We start from the raw sequence: 20,019 nt of genomic DNA on the forward strand, positions 1-20,019 counted from the left end.
TGTTCAAATATCACCATCAAATGAGATTAAAAAAAAAAAATCAGACAATATTTCAAGTGCCTGGCCCCACTTAAATAGTTCCTAATGCTATCTGAAAAATGTTAATTCATTCAATTCATACCTGGACTTTGGGAAGAGAATTCTTTCCTAAAATGTGTCTATAGAGTATCCTATTCAAAAAATTCTCTTTTCGATGTTTTCTAAGCTTATGAGAGTCACAGACTTAGCTCTAAAGGATGAAAAGTCAAGTTCAGAAAGAGCACCGTGAAGGTGGCGCAATGCATGGTGCACCGGCCGCTTTTTGATTTGTAGGCAGAACTGACATTAACAGAACAATGCATACATAAATGATCAGGATTACAAAAGCAAAACCAAAAAACTCTTGTTCTCTTTACCCTTTGAAATATGCTGTAATACAAAATGTGTCTTTAATGAGAAGATTTCATCTATCTGATGGCGAGTTTTCACTGGCTTCGCATGTGTCCTATTGCACACCAAAAAAATTGCAATTTCCTGGATAGGAGAAACCCAAATGTTTTTTGTTATTTAAAGTTTTGGAAACACTCTGAATTTTTACTATATTTTAGCCACATTTGGTTATAGTTCGTATGCTAAGTATAACTAGATAAAAAACTAAAGGAAATAAAATCTCAATAGTAGTACTCATTTGAAGGGGCTTCTGAATTTCATCCCACTTCCCCTAAATTATTTTTATTTAACAGTTTAAACTATTTCCAAGGTCTCATGGCTAGATACAGGTTCCTACTTTGTTGTTTTAACAGACTTTTTAAGATAACAAGCATGGTCTAGTTTAGAAGAGTGGATTAGAAGGCCTATGTAACTACTGAGAAAACTGGTGTTTCTATCAACACTCTGAAAACAATCTCTGAGAAGTGCACTGTGCTCAACCAGGCACCATTTTTATGAATCTTAAGTTTTGATTTGAGGTTGGTAGGAATTCACCTTTCTCCTCTTTTGCTCACAAGACATTCACTGTAAATTTAAGACAATAATTTACTTTGTAAATGGTTACTTATAATCTAGATTTGGATCTAGAGATCTCTTTTCTTTCTAAAGAGTAAAGTATTAATAATATATCTCAGGTTGGGTATAGATTTATTCCTATCAATCTGGCAAAAGATTTCGATTGATCATCTCAAAGCCCTGTAATCATCTTATTTTTCTTGTTGATACCAAAAATCCCTTAGACACTTGCCTCCCATTTCTCACAAGAGGCCTGTCATTCATGTCAAAATTGAGAATGAAGAAAACTAACGTCTGCTCAAGACTGTGACACTTTAGTAACAGTACGTTTTGGAATAGTTCCTGAAAAGCCCCTTCTTAACTCTCTTGCTTGCATTTCTACACTATAATAAGCTTTTAATAATAAATACACCCAAACTAAGAGGTAACAGAAGGTTATTGTAAGGTTATATCTTGGCTGCCTCCTCAACCCATTTTCCCTCACTCAAAATGCTTAAATATTATTACCCCTTATCTATTTGGAATTTCTCTTATTACATTACAAATTTGGTTCCAAAGTCCCATCCGTCATTTCCTCAAGAATCACACCAACTATTTCTTCTATGTCTAGTAAGTTACTGGACAGCACAAAGGGCAAACTGCAGTTTAAAGGATTCTTCTTCGGCTGGTTTCCTCTTTGGATAACAATTCCATCTAATTTGTGTTTAGAGTTGTGTTGTGGTCCTTATTTAGGATGATGTTTACAATTTCGCCCTCATGCTCTTTCATATGATCCAAGAGATTCTCTTTGCTGGTAGATTCAAAACCACATATACAACAACAGAAGAGTAAAACGCAATACTCCACGCCAGGAGGGGCTAGACTGGAGTTTTTTTCTAAACTGCATGAGGTATTACTTGCAGGGCTTAGCTTCTCATTCTCGTTGGGACCTTTGACTTCACTGGGAGCCTGGGGAATCAGCTCTGAGGATGACACTAAATTTTCTGAACTTGCAGAAGTGAGAGAATCGGCTCTTTCTTCACTGCTGTTTAATACTGTCTTTCCAGAGGATTTCCCCCGAATCCTTAAAACAAAACACATCAAATCTTGAGTTGGTTATAATGCAGACTAGTAGATTTAACTCTAACTTTACAGAAAATGTATAAATATGTAGCCATAATTTATTTGTATGTAACAGTAAGATCAAATACCTGCCACTTTGTGAAATCGCATCATTGATAGCCTTGTTCACTTGCTCGTAGTTGTAATTTTGGTCGCTGGCATGTTTCCACATGTGAGACTTCAAAGAGGGAGGGTGGCTGCACACATAGCCACACAAGGAGCATCTGAAAACCGAGACGGAGGGGGTCAGACGATCCCACGGTTCCGGGACAACCATTACATCTGTCCTCCTGAGGGCTTCAGATACCACATTTCACTGAATCTAAGACGCCACTGATTATGAGACATACTGATATCAGCGGCTAACCCGTCCTAGTGCGGATCTCTCAGAATCAATGAAATAAAAGTATTTTACATTATAAAGAAATTATAACAGTCAGGACAAACATCCCATATTACTTTAGCTATCACAGTATTTGGGAAGATTTCTAATACACTAACATGCAAAATCTTTGCACTAAATTATTTAACCACACAGATACACAAATACACAAAATCAACTCTCTATACCACTCTATTTCATAAGAAAGCAAAATGGAATTAAACAATGTTCAACATTAACTCCATGCTTACTTATAAATTCACAGAAAATGTAAGTAGCAGTCCTGAAATGCTTCAATAATGTAGATTTCATAAGTAAAACAGATACTTAAAGTTTCTAGTCCAAGTAACAATTATTTGACATAATTGGGCACATTCAGTAAAATCTGAACAAATAAACTACTTAAAAAAAATTAACAGATTATTTTCAGAGCATGCTTATGTTTATCCTCTTTTCCCTCTGTACCCAATTCCTCCTATCATTAACATCTTGTATCAGTATGGAATATTTGTTACAACTGATGAACCAATATTGATACATTATTATTAACTAGTGTCTACAATTTATATTAGGGTTCACTATGTTGTACAGTTCCATGTATTCTGATAAATGCATAATGCCATGAACCCATCATAATATCATGCTGAATAATTTCCCAGCCTGAAACGTCCTCTGGCACTGCACCTACTTACCCCTCCTAAGCCCTAACCACGGCAGTCACCCATCCTTTTATTGTCTCCACAGTTCTGCCTTTGCTAGAATGTTGCACGTTTGGAATCACACTGTATTCAGCCTCTTCAGACTGCTTTCTGCCCCTTAGCCATTTGCATGTAAGTTCTTCCATGTCTTTTCAGAGCTTGAGAGGCCCCTCTCTCCATCACTGAATAATATTCCACCAAGCTACCATATTTGTTACTGTTTTCTATTTGTTGTTCTTGTTCTATTGTTTTCTTCTACTCTTTTGCTGCCTTTTGTGGTTTTCACTGAGCATACTATATGATTCAATTTTCTCCTTTCTTAGCATGTCAGTTATACTTATTTTTTTACTTTATATTATTGGTTTTCCTAGTATTTGGCAAATACATTTACAGCTAATCCAAACCCACCTTCAAGTAACACTATACTGGCTTCATGGATAGCTCAAGTACATTATGATAAAATAAAGACATCTAGTTGCTCCCTAATTTTGTCAATTATGAATAAAGCTTCTACTAAACATTCATGTGCAGGGTTTTCTGTGAATATAAGTTTTCATCATTTGTGTAAATACTTAAGAGCAGAATGTTTATCTTTTCAGGAAATTGCAAACACACTTTTAAAAAGTCATTTTTATTAAATAATTACCAATCTAACAAATCAGGTAACTTATCTGAACTCTTCACCACAACAAGAGAGTCAGTAGAGGGGTAAAAAGAACCACTGTGAGACATGCCAGAACATTCTGTTCTGAACAAGGTCTGCTCTCAGGAGAAATTATTTAACCAGAGTCTAACCTACTGGAGTTTTATCAGAGCATAACTGACCTGAGGGAAAGAAACACCCAACTCCAGGCCACTCCAGCTCCAGCTATCTTGTCCACCAAGGGCGGGGGACGGAGGGGCCTGAGAAGTACAGCTCACAGCTCAGAGGCACAGGCTCACTAAAAAACTGAGACCTAGTCGTGGACTACAGAACATTTTCCTTCCCTGTACTTCTAACCATCACATTTCTAAAGTCCTACTGACAGCAGACCCTTTTCTCCAGTACCTCATGCCTGGTCACCAAGAAAAAATTGTAAGACACACCAAAAGGCAAAAACCAAAGTTGGAGACAGAGCAAGCGCAGGAACAAGAGTCAGATACAGCAGGGTGCTGGAGTTATTGGACTGCTGATTTAAAACACCTATGACTAAGAATTCTAGGAGCACCAATGAATAAAATACATGGCATGGGAAAACAGATGAGTAACAAAGCAGAGAGATGGAAATTCCAAAAATGAACCAAGAAGAAATCAAAGAGGTCAGAACCCTACAAAATGAGATAAAAAAACAGATAACAGAAATGAGGAGTCCTGTAAGGGACTTATTAGTGGACTGGATACACCTGAGGAAAGAATCTCTGAGCCTGAGGATATCACAACAGATAGAAACCTCCAAACCAAAAAGCAAAATAAATAAATAAAAGAAAGGACTGGAAAAAACAGAACAGAATATACAACTACAAAAGGTGTAATCTATGTGTAATGGGAATACTAGAAGAGAGAAAGGAACAGAAGAAATTTATTTTAAACAATAATGACTGAGAAGTTCCCTAAATTAACATCAGATATCAAGCCATAGATATAAGCCTCTCAGAGAACATCAAACAGGGTAAATGGCAGAAAGACTACACGTAAGCCTATCAGGTTTGAATTACAGAACATAAAAGAAAAAGAAAAAAGGAGCCAGAGGGAAAGATAAGCAAAGAAGAATTAAATCAAACTTCTCAGAAACAATGCAAGAGAGTAGAGTGAACTATCCAAAGTGTTGAGAAAAATCAACCAATGCAGAGTTCTGTACCAGCAAACTTACTCTTCAAAAGTGAGCAGAAATACAGACTTCTCCAACAAACAAAGTTGTTGCTGGTAAATCTGTCTTGCAAGAAAGGTTAAAGAAGTTCGTTAGAAAGAAGGAAAATGGTAAAATTCAGAAATGTGGATCTCTACAAAGAAAGGAAAAACATCAGATAAGTTATGTTGCTGCTGTTGTTTAATTGCTAAGTTGTGTCTGAATTTTGGCCATGCCGTGAACTCTAGCCCATTCCTCTGTAGGAGGAGCTGTAGACAGGCTCCTCTGTCCACGAAAATTCCCCAGGCAAGAACACTGGCGGGGGTGCCATTGCTCCCTCCTGGGGATCTTCCTGATGCAGGGATCAAACCAGTGTTTCCTGCATAGGCAGGAGGATTCTTTACCACTGAGCCACCAGGAAGTCCCAGATAAGGTGTAAGAGAGGGTAAAATAAAAGTTTTTAATTTTAATTCATCTGAGAGATCACAGTTTGTTTAAAATAATAATAGCAACAATTATTCAATTATGTATGCTTATGTATGTGTGCACACAGGTGCGCACGTGCATGCACACACACACACACTCTATGTATAAGTGAAATGAAAGCAGTAATGCAGGTAATGGAACAGAAGAATTAAGTTATTTTATTATAATGTACCCAGGATACCCATGAAGCCAGTAATGTTACTTGAAGGTGGATTTGGATTAGCTGTATATGTGTATGCCAAACCCTAGGAATCCATTAATGAAAGTAAAAAAAAAAATGAAGTACAACTGATATGCTAAGGAGAGAAAATGGAATCATATAACATGCTCAATGAAAAGCACAAAAGGCAGAAAAAGAGAAAAAAATACAACAAGCGCAGCAAATAGAAAACAGTGACAAATATGCAGCTATGAATTCAACTATTATCAATCATCATTTAAACATCAATGGTCTAAATACACCAATTAAAAGACAGAGATTGGGACTTTCCTCATGGTTCAGGGGATAAGAGTCGCCTGCCAGTGCAGAGGACAAGGGCTCAATCCCTGTTCTGCGAAGAGACCCCACTGCACTGAGAAGCCCGCACCGCACAATGACGAGCAGCTCCCACTTGCTGCAACTAGAGAAAGCCCGAGCGCAGTCCCAGTGCAGAGCCCAGCGAAGACCCAGCGCAACTAAAAATAGAGAGAAGGACAGACTGTCAGGTTGGATCAAAAGCAAGACCCAGCTATATGCTGTCTATGAGAAACTCACTTTATAAAGACACCTATCAAATGGATAAAGAATATCTAGAGCAAACCTATAGGTAACATCATACTTAATAAGAAACTAAAAGCTTTCCTGATAAATTTAAGAACAAAGCACAGATCTTGTCTCACCACGCCTTTTCAACATCATAACTGAGTCCTAGTTAACACGATACACAGTTTGTTCACGTATCACCTGATTATCTACACAGAAAATCTTAAAGCATATACCAAATAACTCCTAGAGCTAATTAACTTTGTGTTAATATATAATTAACAGGGTTAATATATAAAGAAGGTTATTATAAAAGGTTAATATACAAAAAAAGTCAATTGCTTTCCTATATTCCAGCCATAAACAAGCAGTATTTGAAATTAAGAACATTTAATCCCACTTACCTTAGCAGTACTGAAAACAAAATATTTAGGTGTAAAACTAACAAAATATGTACAAGGTCTGTCTTTATGAAGAAAACTACAAAACTCTGATAAATCAAAGAGCTATAAATGTAGAGAGTGTCTATATTCATGGATAGGAAGACTCAATACTGTCAAGATGTTAGTTCTTCCCAACTTGATCTACAGATTCAGTATTATTCCAATAAAAGCCCCAGCAAGTTATTTTGTGGATACTGACAAACTGACTCTAAAGTTTGCATGGAAGGCAAAAGAACCAGAAGAGTCAATACCATATTGAAGGAAAAGGACAAAGTTGGGAGTGTGACACCACACATCCATGGAATCAATAAAAGATGAGTAGTCACCAAGGTCTGAGTCACTGAGGGGGACTAAATAGGTGGGATTCAGTCTGTTTTTTTAGGGCAGTGACACTTCTCTGTATGATACTGTAATGGCAGATACATGTCATTATAAATTTGCTCAAATGCAGAGTGTGCAGTATGAAGAGTGAACCCAAATATAAACTACAGACAGGATTACAATGATGCGTCAATACTGGCTCATCAATTGTCACAAATGTACTATTCTGGTGGGGAATGCTGATAATGGGGGAAGCTATGAATGAGTGGGGCAGACAGTACATGGGAAATCTTTGTGCTTCTGCTTGATACTGCTGTGAACCTAAACTGCCTCTAAAAATTAACCTATTGAAAATAAGCTGACAGTGGGGCTTCCCTGACGGTCCAGTGGTTAAAACTCTGCATTTCCACTGCAGGGGGCATCAGTTCAGTTCAGTCGCTCAGTTGTGTCCGACTCTTTGCGACCGCATGAATCACAGCACGCCAGGCCTCCCTGTCCATCACCAACTCCCACAGTCCACCCAAACCCATGTCCATCGAGTCAATGATGCCATCCAGCCATCTCATCCTCTGTCATCCCCTTCTCCTCCTGCCCGCAATCCCTCCCAGAATCAGGGTCTTTTCCAATGAGTCAACTCTTCGCATGAGGTGGCCAAAGTACCAGAGTTTCATCTTCAGCATCAGTCCTTCCAATGAACACCCAGGACTGATCTCCTTTAGGATGGACTGGTTGGATCTCCTTGCAGTCCAAGGGACTCTCAAGAGTTCTCTCCAACACCACAGTTCAAAAGCATCAATTTTTCAGCACTCAGTTTTCTTCACGGTCCCAACTCTCACATCCATACATGACCACTGGAAAAACCACAGCCTTGACTAGACGGACCTTTGTTGGCAAAGTAATGTCTCTGCTTTTTAATATGCTGTCTAGGTTGGTCATAACTTTCCTTCCAAGGAGTAAGCATCTTTTCATTTCATGGCTGTAATCACCATCTGCAGTGATTTTGGAGCCCAGAAAAATGCAGTCAGTCACTGTCTCCAGTTTCCCCATCTATTTGCCATGAAGTGACAGGACCAGATGCCATGATCTTAGTTTACTGAATGTTGAGCTTTAAGCCAACTTTTTCACTCTCCTCTTTCACTTTCATCAAGAGGCTCTTTAGTTCTTCTTCACTTTCTGTCATAAGGGTGGCGTCATCTGCATATCTGAAGTTATTGATATTTCTCCTGAAAATCTTGATTCTAGCTTGTGCTTCCTCGAGCCCAGCATTTCTCATGATGTACTCCGCATATAAGTTAAATAAGCAGGGTGACAATATATAGCGTTGACGTACTCCTTTTCCTATTTGGAACCAGTCTGTTGTTCCATGTCTAGTTCTAACTGTTGCTTTCTGACCTGCCTACAGGTTTCTCAAGAGTCAGGTCAGATAGTCTGGTATTCCCATCTCTTTCAGAATTTTCCACAGTTTATTGTGATCCACAGTCAACAGCTTTGGCATAGTCAATAAAGCAGAAATGATGAGATATTAATTTTTTTCCCTAAAGGTCTACTATTTCAGTGACTAAAGTCAATAGACTAGCCAGCTTCTTTGGATTTAACTTAGCTTGTACCTTTAAAGTTCCAAAGACCTTTATATCAAAGTTTTTTAAAATATAAAAAGCTTTTATAAAAAGAATATACATATATGCATGGCATTATTAAAATAATACTACTATTATTCTTTTAATTTACTACAGAAGTCTGTTTTCCAGCATTTTATTCATTATACCTGCATTGATAGTCGTGAGTGAGATTGGTGTATAGTTTTCTTTCTGTTGCCCTTGCCAAATTTTAGTATCAATATTATTCTAATTTTATAAAAAGACTTTGAAAGCCTTTTTATAAAGGCTTTAAAGAAAAAAGAAAAAAACTTAAAGGTGAAGGGCTTCCCAGGTGGCGCTAGTGGTAAAGAACCTGCCTTCCAATGCAGGAGACATACGAGATGCAGGTTCAATCCCTGGGGTGGGAAGATCCTCTGGAGGAGGGCATGGCAACCCACTCCAGTATTCTTGCCTAGAGAATTCCATGGACAGAGGAAACTGGAGGGCTACAGTCCATAGGGTCTCTCAAGAGTCAGACACAACTGAAGCAGGCAATGCCATGTTCTTTATGGGAGGCTTATTTTAGGAACACAGAGAATTTAATGTTAGGAAATATATTAGTATAAATTATTATAATATTTAATATATTATATATAATTAATATAAAATATCATAATATTATTATAATATAAACATATTATTATAAATCACTATTTGAAAGGATCAGAAAGAGGCAAGTCATTTTCACTGATGTTATTGAAACTTAATCCAAAGAAATTCAATATCCATTATGGACAACTGAAGCAAAAACTAAAGTAGTAAAGTACAATGAATCTCCATTTCCCAACTCCAGTAATTACTGACATTTTGCTAGTCTTGTTTCATGTATTCCCTCAAATTCCCCTGATTTCTGCAGAAATATTTGAATGAGGATCCAAGTAAGATCTACACAGTCATCCTTGGGTATTTGCAGGGAACTGGTTCTAGGACCTCCCATAGATACTGAAATCTGAGATGCTCAAGTCGCTCCTGTGAAATGGTATATATAGTACTATACTGCATTTGGTTGGCATGTATCTTGAACTCTTTTAACACGTGATAATTCTTTCTTTTCCCCATCCCCCTCACGCCATTTGTATGCTGAAGAAACCAGTCATCTGCCTTCTAGAATATTTCACAAGCTGTCCTGATTCCTTTCTGTTACTGTCAAAAGTCTATATTCCCCACATCTTTTTTTTTTTGGACTGGTTCTAACCATTGCTTCTTGACCTGCATACAGGTTTCTCAGGAGGGAGGTAACATGGGCTGGTATTCCCATCTCTTGAAGAATTTTCCACTGCTTGTTGTGATCCACATAGTCAATGAAGCAGAAGTAGATATTTTTCTGGAATTCCCTTGCTTTTTCTATGATTCAACGGATGTTGGCAATTTGATCTCTAGTTCCTCTGCCTCTTTGAATCCAGCTTGTACATCTGGAAGATCTCAGTGCTGACATATTGAGTACAGCACTTTAACAGCATCATCTTTTAGGATTTAAAACAGCTTAGCTGGAATTCCATCACCTCCACTAGCTTTGTTCTTAGTAATGCTTCCTAAGATGCACTTGACTTCACACTCCAGGATGTATGGCTCTAGGTGAGTGATCACACCACTGTGGTCATCCGGGTCACTAAGACCTTTTTTTGTACAGTTCTTCTGTGTATTCTTGCCACCTCTTCTTTATCTCTTCTGCTTCTTTAGGTTCATACCATTTCTGTCCTTTATTGTGTCCATCTTTGTAAGAAATGTTTCCTTGATATTTACAATTTCCTTGAAGAGATTTCTAGTCTTTCCCATTCTATTGTTTCCTTCTATTTCTTTGCACTGTTCACTTAAGAAGGCTTTCTTCTCTCTCCTTGATATTCTTTGGAACTCTGCATACAGATGGGTTTATCTTTCCTTTATTCCTTTGCCTTTTGTTTCTCTTCTTTTCTCAGCTATTTGTAAGACAACCATCTTGCCTTCTTGCGTTTCTTTTTCTTGGTGATTGTTTTGGTTACCACCTCCTGTACAATGTTTTGAACCTCTGTCGACAGCTCTTCAGGCACTCTATCAGATCTAATCCCTTGAATCTATTTGTCACTTCCACTGTATAATCGTAAGGGATATGATTTAGGTTATACCTGAATGGTCCAGTGGTTTCCCCTACTTTAAGTATGAATTTGGCAATAAGGAGTTCATGATCTGAGCCACAGTCAGCTCCTGGTCTTGTTTTTGCTGACTGTATAGAGCTTCTCCATCTTCGGCTGCAAAGAATACAAACAATCTGATTTTGGTATTGACCGTCTGGGGACGTTCATGTGTAGAGTCTTCTCTTGTGTTGTTGGAAGAGGGTGTTTGCTGTGACCAGTGCATTCTCTTGGCAAAACCCTGTTAGCCTTTGCCCTGCTTCATTCTGTACTCCAAGGCCAAACTTGCCTGTTACTCCAGGTGTTTCTTGACTTCCTACTTTTGCATTCTAGTCCTCTGTGATGCAAAGGACATCTTTTTTTGGTGTTAGTTCTAGAAGGCCTTGTAGGTCTTTACAGAACCGTTCAACTTCATCTTCTTTGGCATTAGTGGTTGGGGCATAGACTTGGATCACTGTGATACTGAATGGTCGGCCTTGGAAATGAACTGAGATCATCCTGTTGTTTTTGAGACTGCACCCAAGTACTGCATTTAGGACTCTTTGGTTGACTATGAGGACTACTCCATTTCTTCTAAGGGACTCTTGCCCATAGTAACAGATAAAATGGTCATCTGAATTAAATTTGTCCATTTCCGTCCAATTTATTTCACTGATTCCTAAGATGTTGATGTTCACTCTTTCCATCTCCCATTTGACCACTTCCAATTTACCTTGGTTGATGGACCTAACATTCCAGGAATATTGCAATATTGTTCTTTATTGCATCTGACTTTCCTTTCAGTTACTAGTCAGTACAATCAGATAACAGAAAGAATACATGTAAATACCATAAAGGCATGATTGAGAAAATTATTTGCAGATAATACAATTATGAACCTGGCAATCCAACAGGAATTAAAAACTTTTACAAGTAATAAGATAATTCAGTAAGTGTATAAAGCTAACATGCTGTATACATCAATAGTTTCCCCACATAACAATACTGAAAAGTAGGAAAGGAAGGAAAGGATCCAAGTTACAAGAGCAACAGGGAAGAAAAAAGGAATAAGCCTAACAACAAGTGTGTGTGTGTAGGCAGTCCTTGCCTTGTAATATTTCTGACACGAATGGGTTTTAGTTACTATGGCATAGTTAGATGAGTCTTCTAACAACACTGCTCAAATTTCAAAGTATTATTAACTGTGAGTAACTGTAGTGTACAAACTTCACCAGGAGTTCTTTGGTCCACTCTGAAGACAGTTAAAAAATATATATAATCAGTGACTAATTTATGTCATTTCTTTCAAAGTCTGTCAGTGGTTAGTCAGTCGCTTCTATTAATTTAGTCACAGACAGCAAAGTGTGTAGTTATGTTGCCTCCTTGTATCCCAGTGATAAATTCATGTAACAATTTACAAAAATGGATGATCCAAAAAGAGAACTGGCCAACAAAATGGAAGAACACACAGCAAGAAACCCAAAAGTGGTAATGCTGGAAGTGAACTTAGACACAAATGTAAATGCAGTTAGGGAACCAACAGCTGACCAGAGGAAAGCTGATGCTGCCACTGCTGAAGCAGCTCTGGGTATGCAGCCAGAGCATCTCCATGACATAAATAAGGAAAGCTGTTCCCAGGGAAAGTTACACCCGTGAAAAATTTCATATAACAGAAACTCTTGGAGATGTTTCATGACATTTAAAGAGCAAAGGATAAAATGTTCAAAGTTGATCCCTACTTAGAAAGGAGTATGGCCACTGGCCAGGGCACAGAAGAGCTGCTCATCCTGTGCTGTAAGGCATACAGTGAGAACACAAGCACTGTGCAGACTATTCTTGAGAAGTTTCTTGCAAAGAAATAAAACACTCATTTTCTGTGTTTCTAAGTTTTAAGCTATAGTGTACTAAGTTACTATTACTTTTAGTATTTTTCATTTTCTTATACATTGTAACTAACAGTAAAAGAGCTTTTAATTTTTAATTTAAAAAATAATAGAACAATTGTAGTTTTCACCATTAATTAAGATGGCTTTGCATAATTTCAGCTTGCCAATCATTTTTATGGTCCCATACTATTGCACAAACTGAGAACTATCTGTATACTTAATGCATACATATATGTATGCATGGATATATATACATACAAAACAAGAAACATTCACAATAATATATATGGAGAAAACTCTGCATGCTTAAGAAGGGACAACAGATGACTTGAAAAAAATGGAAGAGCCCAAACCTTGTTTGTATAAAGTTGTCAATTCTTTCTAAATTAATCTAGAAGTTTACCATGATCCCAGTACAAACAGCAACAGAATTATTTTTAAGAGGAAACTATGACAAGCTGATTCTAAAGTTCATCTGTGCATGTATGTATTACCCAATCAAAACCTCAAACAAGAAACTGAATTATCCACAAAATCTACATACTTCACTTCCTTATCACCATTTCTCCCACAGAATTTGGGATACTTTGCATATACAATTGGAAAAATGATTTTTTCGTTTGTGAAATGTAAAATAGTGGTATAAAGTGTCCATGCAATTCTACAAAATGATAAACACTGGGTTCACAATAATTGCTTAAGGAGAAGACTACCTCTATCTTAAGACCTCTTTGTGGGTTCCTCCAAGATCTAGTACTTGTTCCTCCTGAAAGAGGCATCACTTCTCTGAATTTTGTATATGATTTGTTTACTTTTTCTTAGTTTTACCTTTATGTATCCCAAAAATCTAAAAAGAAATGATACAAATGAACTTACTTACAAAACAGAAACAGACTCACAGAATTCCCGAAGTTTATGGTTGTCAGGGGGAAGGATGGAGGGAAGGGATAGTTACAGAGTTTGGGATGGACAGTGCACACTGCTGTATTTAAAATGGATAACCGATAAGGACCTACTGTCGAGCACAGGGAACTCTGCTCAATGTTATGTGGCATCCTGGATGGAAGGGCAGTGTGGGGGAGAATGGATCCATGAACATGTGTGGCTGAGTCCCTTCCCTGTTCACCTGAAACTATCACAACATTGTTACTCCGCTATACTCCAACACAAAATAAAAAGTCTTTTTTTTTTTTTTTAAAAGAGGAACTAAAGAGCCTCTTGATGGGGATAAAAGAGGAGAATGAAAAAGCTGGCTTGAATGTCAACATTAAAAAAACTAAGATCATGGCATCCAGTCCCATCACTTCATGGCAAATAGAAGAGGAAAAAGTGGATGCATTTTCCTGGGCTCCAAAATCACTGTGGATGGTGACTGCAGCCATGAAATTAAAAGATGCTCGCTCCTTGGGAAAAAAGCTGTGACAATCCTAGACAGCGTATAGAAGCAGAAACATCACTTTGCTGACAAAAGTTCAGAGTCAAAGCTATGGTTTTTCTAGTAGTCATGTATAGATGTGAAGTTGGACCATAAAGAAGGCTGAGCACCAAAGAATTGATGCCTTCGAACTGTGGTGCTGGAGAAGACTCCTTAGAGTCCTCTGGACTGCAAGGAGATAAAACCAGTCAATCTTAAATCAACCCTGAATATTCATTGGAAGGACTGATGCTGAAGCTCCAATACTTCAGCCACCTGATGCCAAGAGCCAACTCCCTGGAAAACACCTTGAGGCTGGCAAAGATTGAAGACAAAAGGAGAAGTGGGCAGCAGAGGATGAGATGGTTGGATGGCATCACTGACTCAATGGACATGAGTTTGAGCAAACTCCAGGAGATAACGGAGGACAGGAGCCTGGCGTGCTGCAGTCCACGGGGTCGCAGAGTCAGACCCGACTCAGCAAATGAACAGCAATCCCAAAATATTGTTTATTCACATATTTTTCAAGCATATAATCACTCTTTATATATTCTTGTGTGACTTGCTTCTTTGTCTTAGCTCAATGTTTCTGAGATTCATTCATGTTGCTAGGATTATTTACCTTACAGGTTATGTGCTTTACTTTGATTTTTATCTCTGTAGTTTCCAAGTTTCCCTGATAGATAAAATATACATGTAAACATTGTTTTAAATATTCACCCAGAATTTTAGTCATCTTCATTGGGACGGTTGTTCAATTTTATCTAGTTCACTATATTGTCTGAAATGAGAGTCTCTGCTTTTGGATGTTTAGTTAAAATTGCGAAGCCAATTCCTGTCCTAACTCAACTGGTCAGCAAGTGTGGTCTTTATTTAAACGTTTACCTGATTATATAATCTATATCCCTTACACTGTTGATGTAGTTGAGGATGAGTATCTCTCAGAGCTGGAGAAAAGCTAAAATTTACTGTGAAATATTGTTCATGGTCAGAAATGCTCTTTTCTAACAATTCAGTGTAATCTATCAGGTAACCTAGGGTCTATCACTTTCATTAACTTTCCTATGTAAACAAGGCATATAGATGAAGCCTTTTTTACTTTTCAAATTTCTCTCTCATTCTACTGGATAAAGATTTATTTCTGTAAATTTTGCTGTTGTTCAATATTCCTTAATATGAGGTCCTTAAAATCTTTTTTAAGAAGAGGAGAGATAAAGCAAGAGCAATGTGCTGAGCAACTAAGTCCTAATTCTATGAATACCTACCTTAGCCTGGTACAAAGGTTATTCTGAAGGAACACTTACAATGGTGAATACTCATTTAAAGATCTAAGTATGAGAAAAAAATGCAGGAACAATCTGAAAATGGTAAGCATTTACTAAAATGATTTTTAACTGATTAGAGGAGGACGAATATGATAAGAGAACCTTAACTTCAAAGTTACGTAAAGGTGGGTTTAATCTATTTTTACTCCCTTTTAAAGAAAATATTTCTATCAGCTAAAATATTTTCTTATTTTCATTCCTTCTCTGCTTTTACTGTATGATTTCATAGGGCAAACCAAATTCTCTTAGTTAAAAAAACAAGTAGAATGAACCAGTATTAATTATTGTCTTGTTTTATTCACTTCACTGCACTTATTTTCTGAAATTCTAGTTTACTTTTTTATTATCTGTATTCTTTCATGAAGGTGTAAATTCCATACTATGCATTTTGCTGAGTCAGAAAAGAACAGAACGTTAATGCATCAATAGAAATCTGTGATATCATGATTTATAACTATATATTTGGTCTTCGTCCCAGTTCTTGGCACAGAGCTCCTATAACCTTTGAATTCCCCAAGAGATAGAGCGATAAGGGTCTTCTGTATGTTAATGAGGTGATTCTCTGGAAAAGTTCCTAGGTCAATGGTCCCCAGCTTTTCTGGCACCAGGGACTGGTTTCATGAAAGACAATTATTCCATGGATAGGGGATGAGGGAGATGGTTTCCAGATGATTCAAGCGCATTACATTTATTGTACACTTTATTTCTATTATCATTACATCAGATCATCAGACATTGGGTCTCAGAGGTTGGGGATCCCTGCCCTAGGTAACCTAAGGATGGAGGCTGATTGCCAGAGGAACCAACCATGTGATTCGAGGGTTGGAACGTCCAGTCTCAGAGGACAGACTACTGAGATTCAGTCAACCATCAATGGCCAATGATTTAATCAATTGTGCTTATGTAATGAAGCCTCCATTAAACCCTGAAGGACGGTTCAGAGAGTTCCCAGGCTGGTGAACACACGAAGGGCTGGGAGAGTGCACACCCAGAGAAGGCACGGAAACTCCACCTCTCCTGGACTTTGCCCTCTGTATCTCTTCATCTGATTGTCCAACCGTATCCTTTCTAGCCAATTAATCAAACCTGAGGAGGCAATCACAAGAATCTTAATTACAGCTGATTTAATACCTGATTTATGGCCAGCCAGTAGAAGCACAGGTAACAACCTAGACTTGTGATTGGCATCTGAAGTGAGGGCAGTCTTGTGGGACTGAGCCCTTCACTGGTGGGATCTGATGCTATCTCTGGGTAGACAATGTCAAGATTGAATTAAATTTGCAGGACATGCAGCTAATGCTGCCGAGAACTGAGTTGTTTGGTGGTATGGAAAACATTTGACATCAGAAAACCCAAGGTTTCTGAACCTGGCTAAAAACCTGAATGGAATTTTTCTACAGGCTTTCTCCCATTGCTAATAGGTCAGTTACTTTAATCCCCAAAGAGCTAAGAATGTGGTTAAACTACCCTATTTCCCCGGCCTGGGGCTTTGCTTGGACATTACTCCAAATCTGATTTAATTAGGAACAACTGTCTTGAGGGGTTAGGCAGAGGAAAGCAGAACCAGAGGTCCTGCACTACTGGAGGTATGACTTGAACATATGTGAAAAGACTGAAGTAGAAACCGTGCAATAGGATTTGTCTTACCACATTCAATTTTCTACGCTTCTAAAGGAATACATAAACTAAGGCCCAGAGAAGAACCACTTCAAATTTTGTGATGAACCCAAGAACTCTTTGTGCCACTGTAAGAAACAAAGTCCATCGGTTCATTCCTTCTTAACGAAACACATTTCTTTTCCCTCCAAATTAAACCATAAGCTAAACTGTTTTCCTTAAAACAAATTCAGGGTTTTGAAAGACTTGAGATTTTTCCCAAGCTAATACAACTCACTAACAATTCAACATGGTTTCAGATTTAAAAAATTTCAGAGATTTAAGAAATCTGTAGAGTGGAAGGTGGGCTTCGCAGAAGGTACCAGTGGTAAAGAGCCTGTCTGCCAATGCAGGAGACATAAGAGATGCGGGTTCGAACCCTGGGTCGGGAAGATGCCCTAGAGGAGGGCATGGCAACCTATTCCAGTATTCTCGCCTGGAGAATCCCACAGAGAGAGAAGCCTGGAGGGTTACAGTCCATAGGGTCACACAGAGTTGGACACAACTGAAGCGAATAAGTATAGCATGCATAGGGTGGAAGGTGGGAGGGAGGTTCAAGAGTGATGGGACATATATTAATATATATCTATGGCTGATTCATGTTGATGCATGGCAGAAGCGAACACAATATTGTAAAACAATTATCCTCCAATTAAAAATAAATAAATTAAAAAAAAAGAAGTCTAAGTTGGTGGAAGTGATGACATGTGACTTCCATGGGTATGTCATAAAAGGTAATACTGCTTTCATCTACTTCTCACCTAAGCATTCACTTCTGGAACCAGCACACTTGGAAAAGTCCATGCGGAGAAATCATGTATGTGTTCCAGCTGAGAGGTCCAGCTGAGGCCCCAGTCGACAGTCCAACTGGTGAGGGAGCCCTCAGATGCCTGCAACCCCTGTCATCTCAGTTATCTCCAGACTTTAAGTCCTCCCTCTTGAGTCCCAGACCTCACGGAACAGAGACAGGCCACCCTTATAATGCCCTTTCTGAAATCCTGAGCTACAGAATCCCTGAGTCGAATAAAAGAGCTGCTGTTTTACACCATTAAGTTGGGGGTGGTTTGGCAGCACACCTCATGAAGAGTTCTCTCTGGCAAAGCAGATACAAGAAGAGTGGCACAGTTGACAGGAGCAACGGTTCAAGGCCTGGCTCTGCCACTTGGGGAGATCGTGGGAGATCGTTTCATCTACCCAGCCTCCTTTCCATATCTATTAATACAACATTAATAGTAGTAACATTCCTAAGTACTGGCTGTCATGAGGATCAAGTAGGCTGACACAGATTGAGTATTCAGCACATTGCCTGGCCCATGAAAAATGTTTTTACAAAAAAATGTTAGATATTATTATTGTGTGTTAGTCACTCAGTCGTGTCCAACTCTCTGTGACCCCATGGATGGCAGCCCGTCAGGCTCCTCTGCCCATGGAATTCTCCAGGCAAGAACACTGGAGTGGGTTGCCATTTCCTTCTCCAGCCATTATTATTACCATTTGTAATATAGCTATATAAAGACCAGACTTTTTACAATGACTGATCACACATGGGAGGCAACTCTGTCATTCCAAATGTCATTTCTGTTGCTTAAAACCTTTCTGGTTTTGTTTTTTTTTTGGAGATTTCTCTTTTACTTTTTGTGTCATATTACAAAACCAGGGTCATTAATACATAAGCACACAGAATTTTTGACCCAGTTAATGTGAATCCCTGAAAATCAGGCTCATTATTTTATAAGCACACATTTTTACCTCTCCTTTCATCATCTATCTTAATTGCATGACTATTTAGAAAAATTGGCATCAGTTTCAGAGTATAAAGATATATAAGGCCTAAGCACAAAGAAAAAGATTAATACATCTGATTACAGTAAAACTAGAAAGTTCTTTTCTTCAAAAGATACCACTGACAGTAGCATTAAGTATAGAAGATATGTGCAATACACATAATAGACCAAAAAAAAAAACCCAACAAACAAAAAACTTGTATTCAGAACACATAAAGAATAGCTGCAAAATCAGTCAGAAAAAAGCAGACCACCAATAAAGAAATGCACAGTTAACACATGAAAAGATGCTCAACTACATAAATCATCAGGAAATGCAAATGAGAACCACCACAACATATGTACCTACCAGAATGATCAAAAGTCAAGACTGATAAAAACAAAGTATTGATGAGGGAATGAACTGGTACAACCACTGTAAATTGGTATAACCATTCTGGGTAACTGTTGACAATATCCACCACACCTCAATGTAGCATGTTCTATTACCCCCATATTCCACTCCTAGGTATACACCCATGGAAAATAACCCGTTTCATGAAAAAATATGTAAAAGAATATTTGCATTATTCATAATGGGGGAAGTCTGGCAATAATACAAATATCCATCAAAAGTAAATAAAAAATAAATTGTGGTATAATCTTAAAATGGAATACTATACAGTAATGAAAAGGAACACATTAATTCTACACTGAATTACACACAATGGTGCTGAATGAAAGAAGCTAGACATAAAAGAATATGTGCTGTATGACTTCACTCGTATTAAGTTCAAAAACAGGCAAAACTAATTTATGATGTTAGAAGTCAAGATGGTGGCTACCTGGTGGGGGACAGGGGTAGTGAGTGGAAGGGCCAAGAAGAGGGTGCTGCTGGGAAACGGGCAATGGTTTATTTCCTGGTCTGAGGAATTACAATGATGGGTTTAATTTGTGACCATTCATCAAGCTGTATGCTTTTTTTAATTTATTTTTATTAGTTGGAGGCTAATTACTTTACAAGTGTATGCTTTTGATTTATGTAATTTTCAGGATATATGCTGCATTAAGTTGTAAAATCTATTTCAAAATTTTAAAAAAGAGAGAGAGAGACTTAAGAAACACATCAATCAAATGCAATGTTTGGACCTCCTGATATAAACAAAATAACTCTAAAAAAAGATACTTCTGAAACATTTAAGGAAATACTGGGTATTTTTAGACTGGGTATTAAAATAGGGTTGGCACTAAAAAATCAACATATAGTA

General features: G+C 37.9%; 1 protein-coding gene across 2 annotated transcripts in view; it reads right to left on the reverse strand.

Annotated features, from left to right (window-relative positions):
• Positions 1-416: 416 nt before the first annotated feature.
• The window catches only part of ZNF507 (zinc finger protein 507), a 37,884-nt gene continuing 18,281 nt past the window's right edge, over positions 417-20,019 (reverse strand). For both annotated transcript variants that reach the window (XM_043436101.1, XM_043436100.1), the window contains 2 exons: positions 2,175-2,309; positions 417-2,047 (listed from right to left, as the gene is read on the reverse strand). In XM_043436101.1, the coding sequence (XP_043292036.1) occupies positions 1,678-2,047; positions 2,175-2,309 (505 nt within the window). In that variant the 3' untranslated portion in view covers positions 417-1,677. The remainder of the gene's footprint in view (positions 2,048-2,174; positions 2,310-20,019) is intronic.

The sequence above is a fragment of the Cervus canadensis genome, chromosome 18, assembly GCF_019320065.1.
Source record: "Cervus canadensis isolate Bull #8, Minnesota chromosome 18, ASM1932006v1, whole genome shotgun sequence".
NCBI lineage: Eukaryota > Metazoa > Chordata > Mammalia > Artiodactyla > Cervidae > Cervus > Cervus canadensis.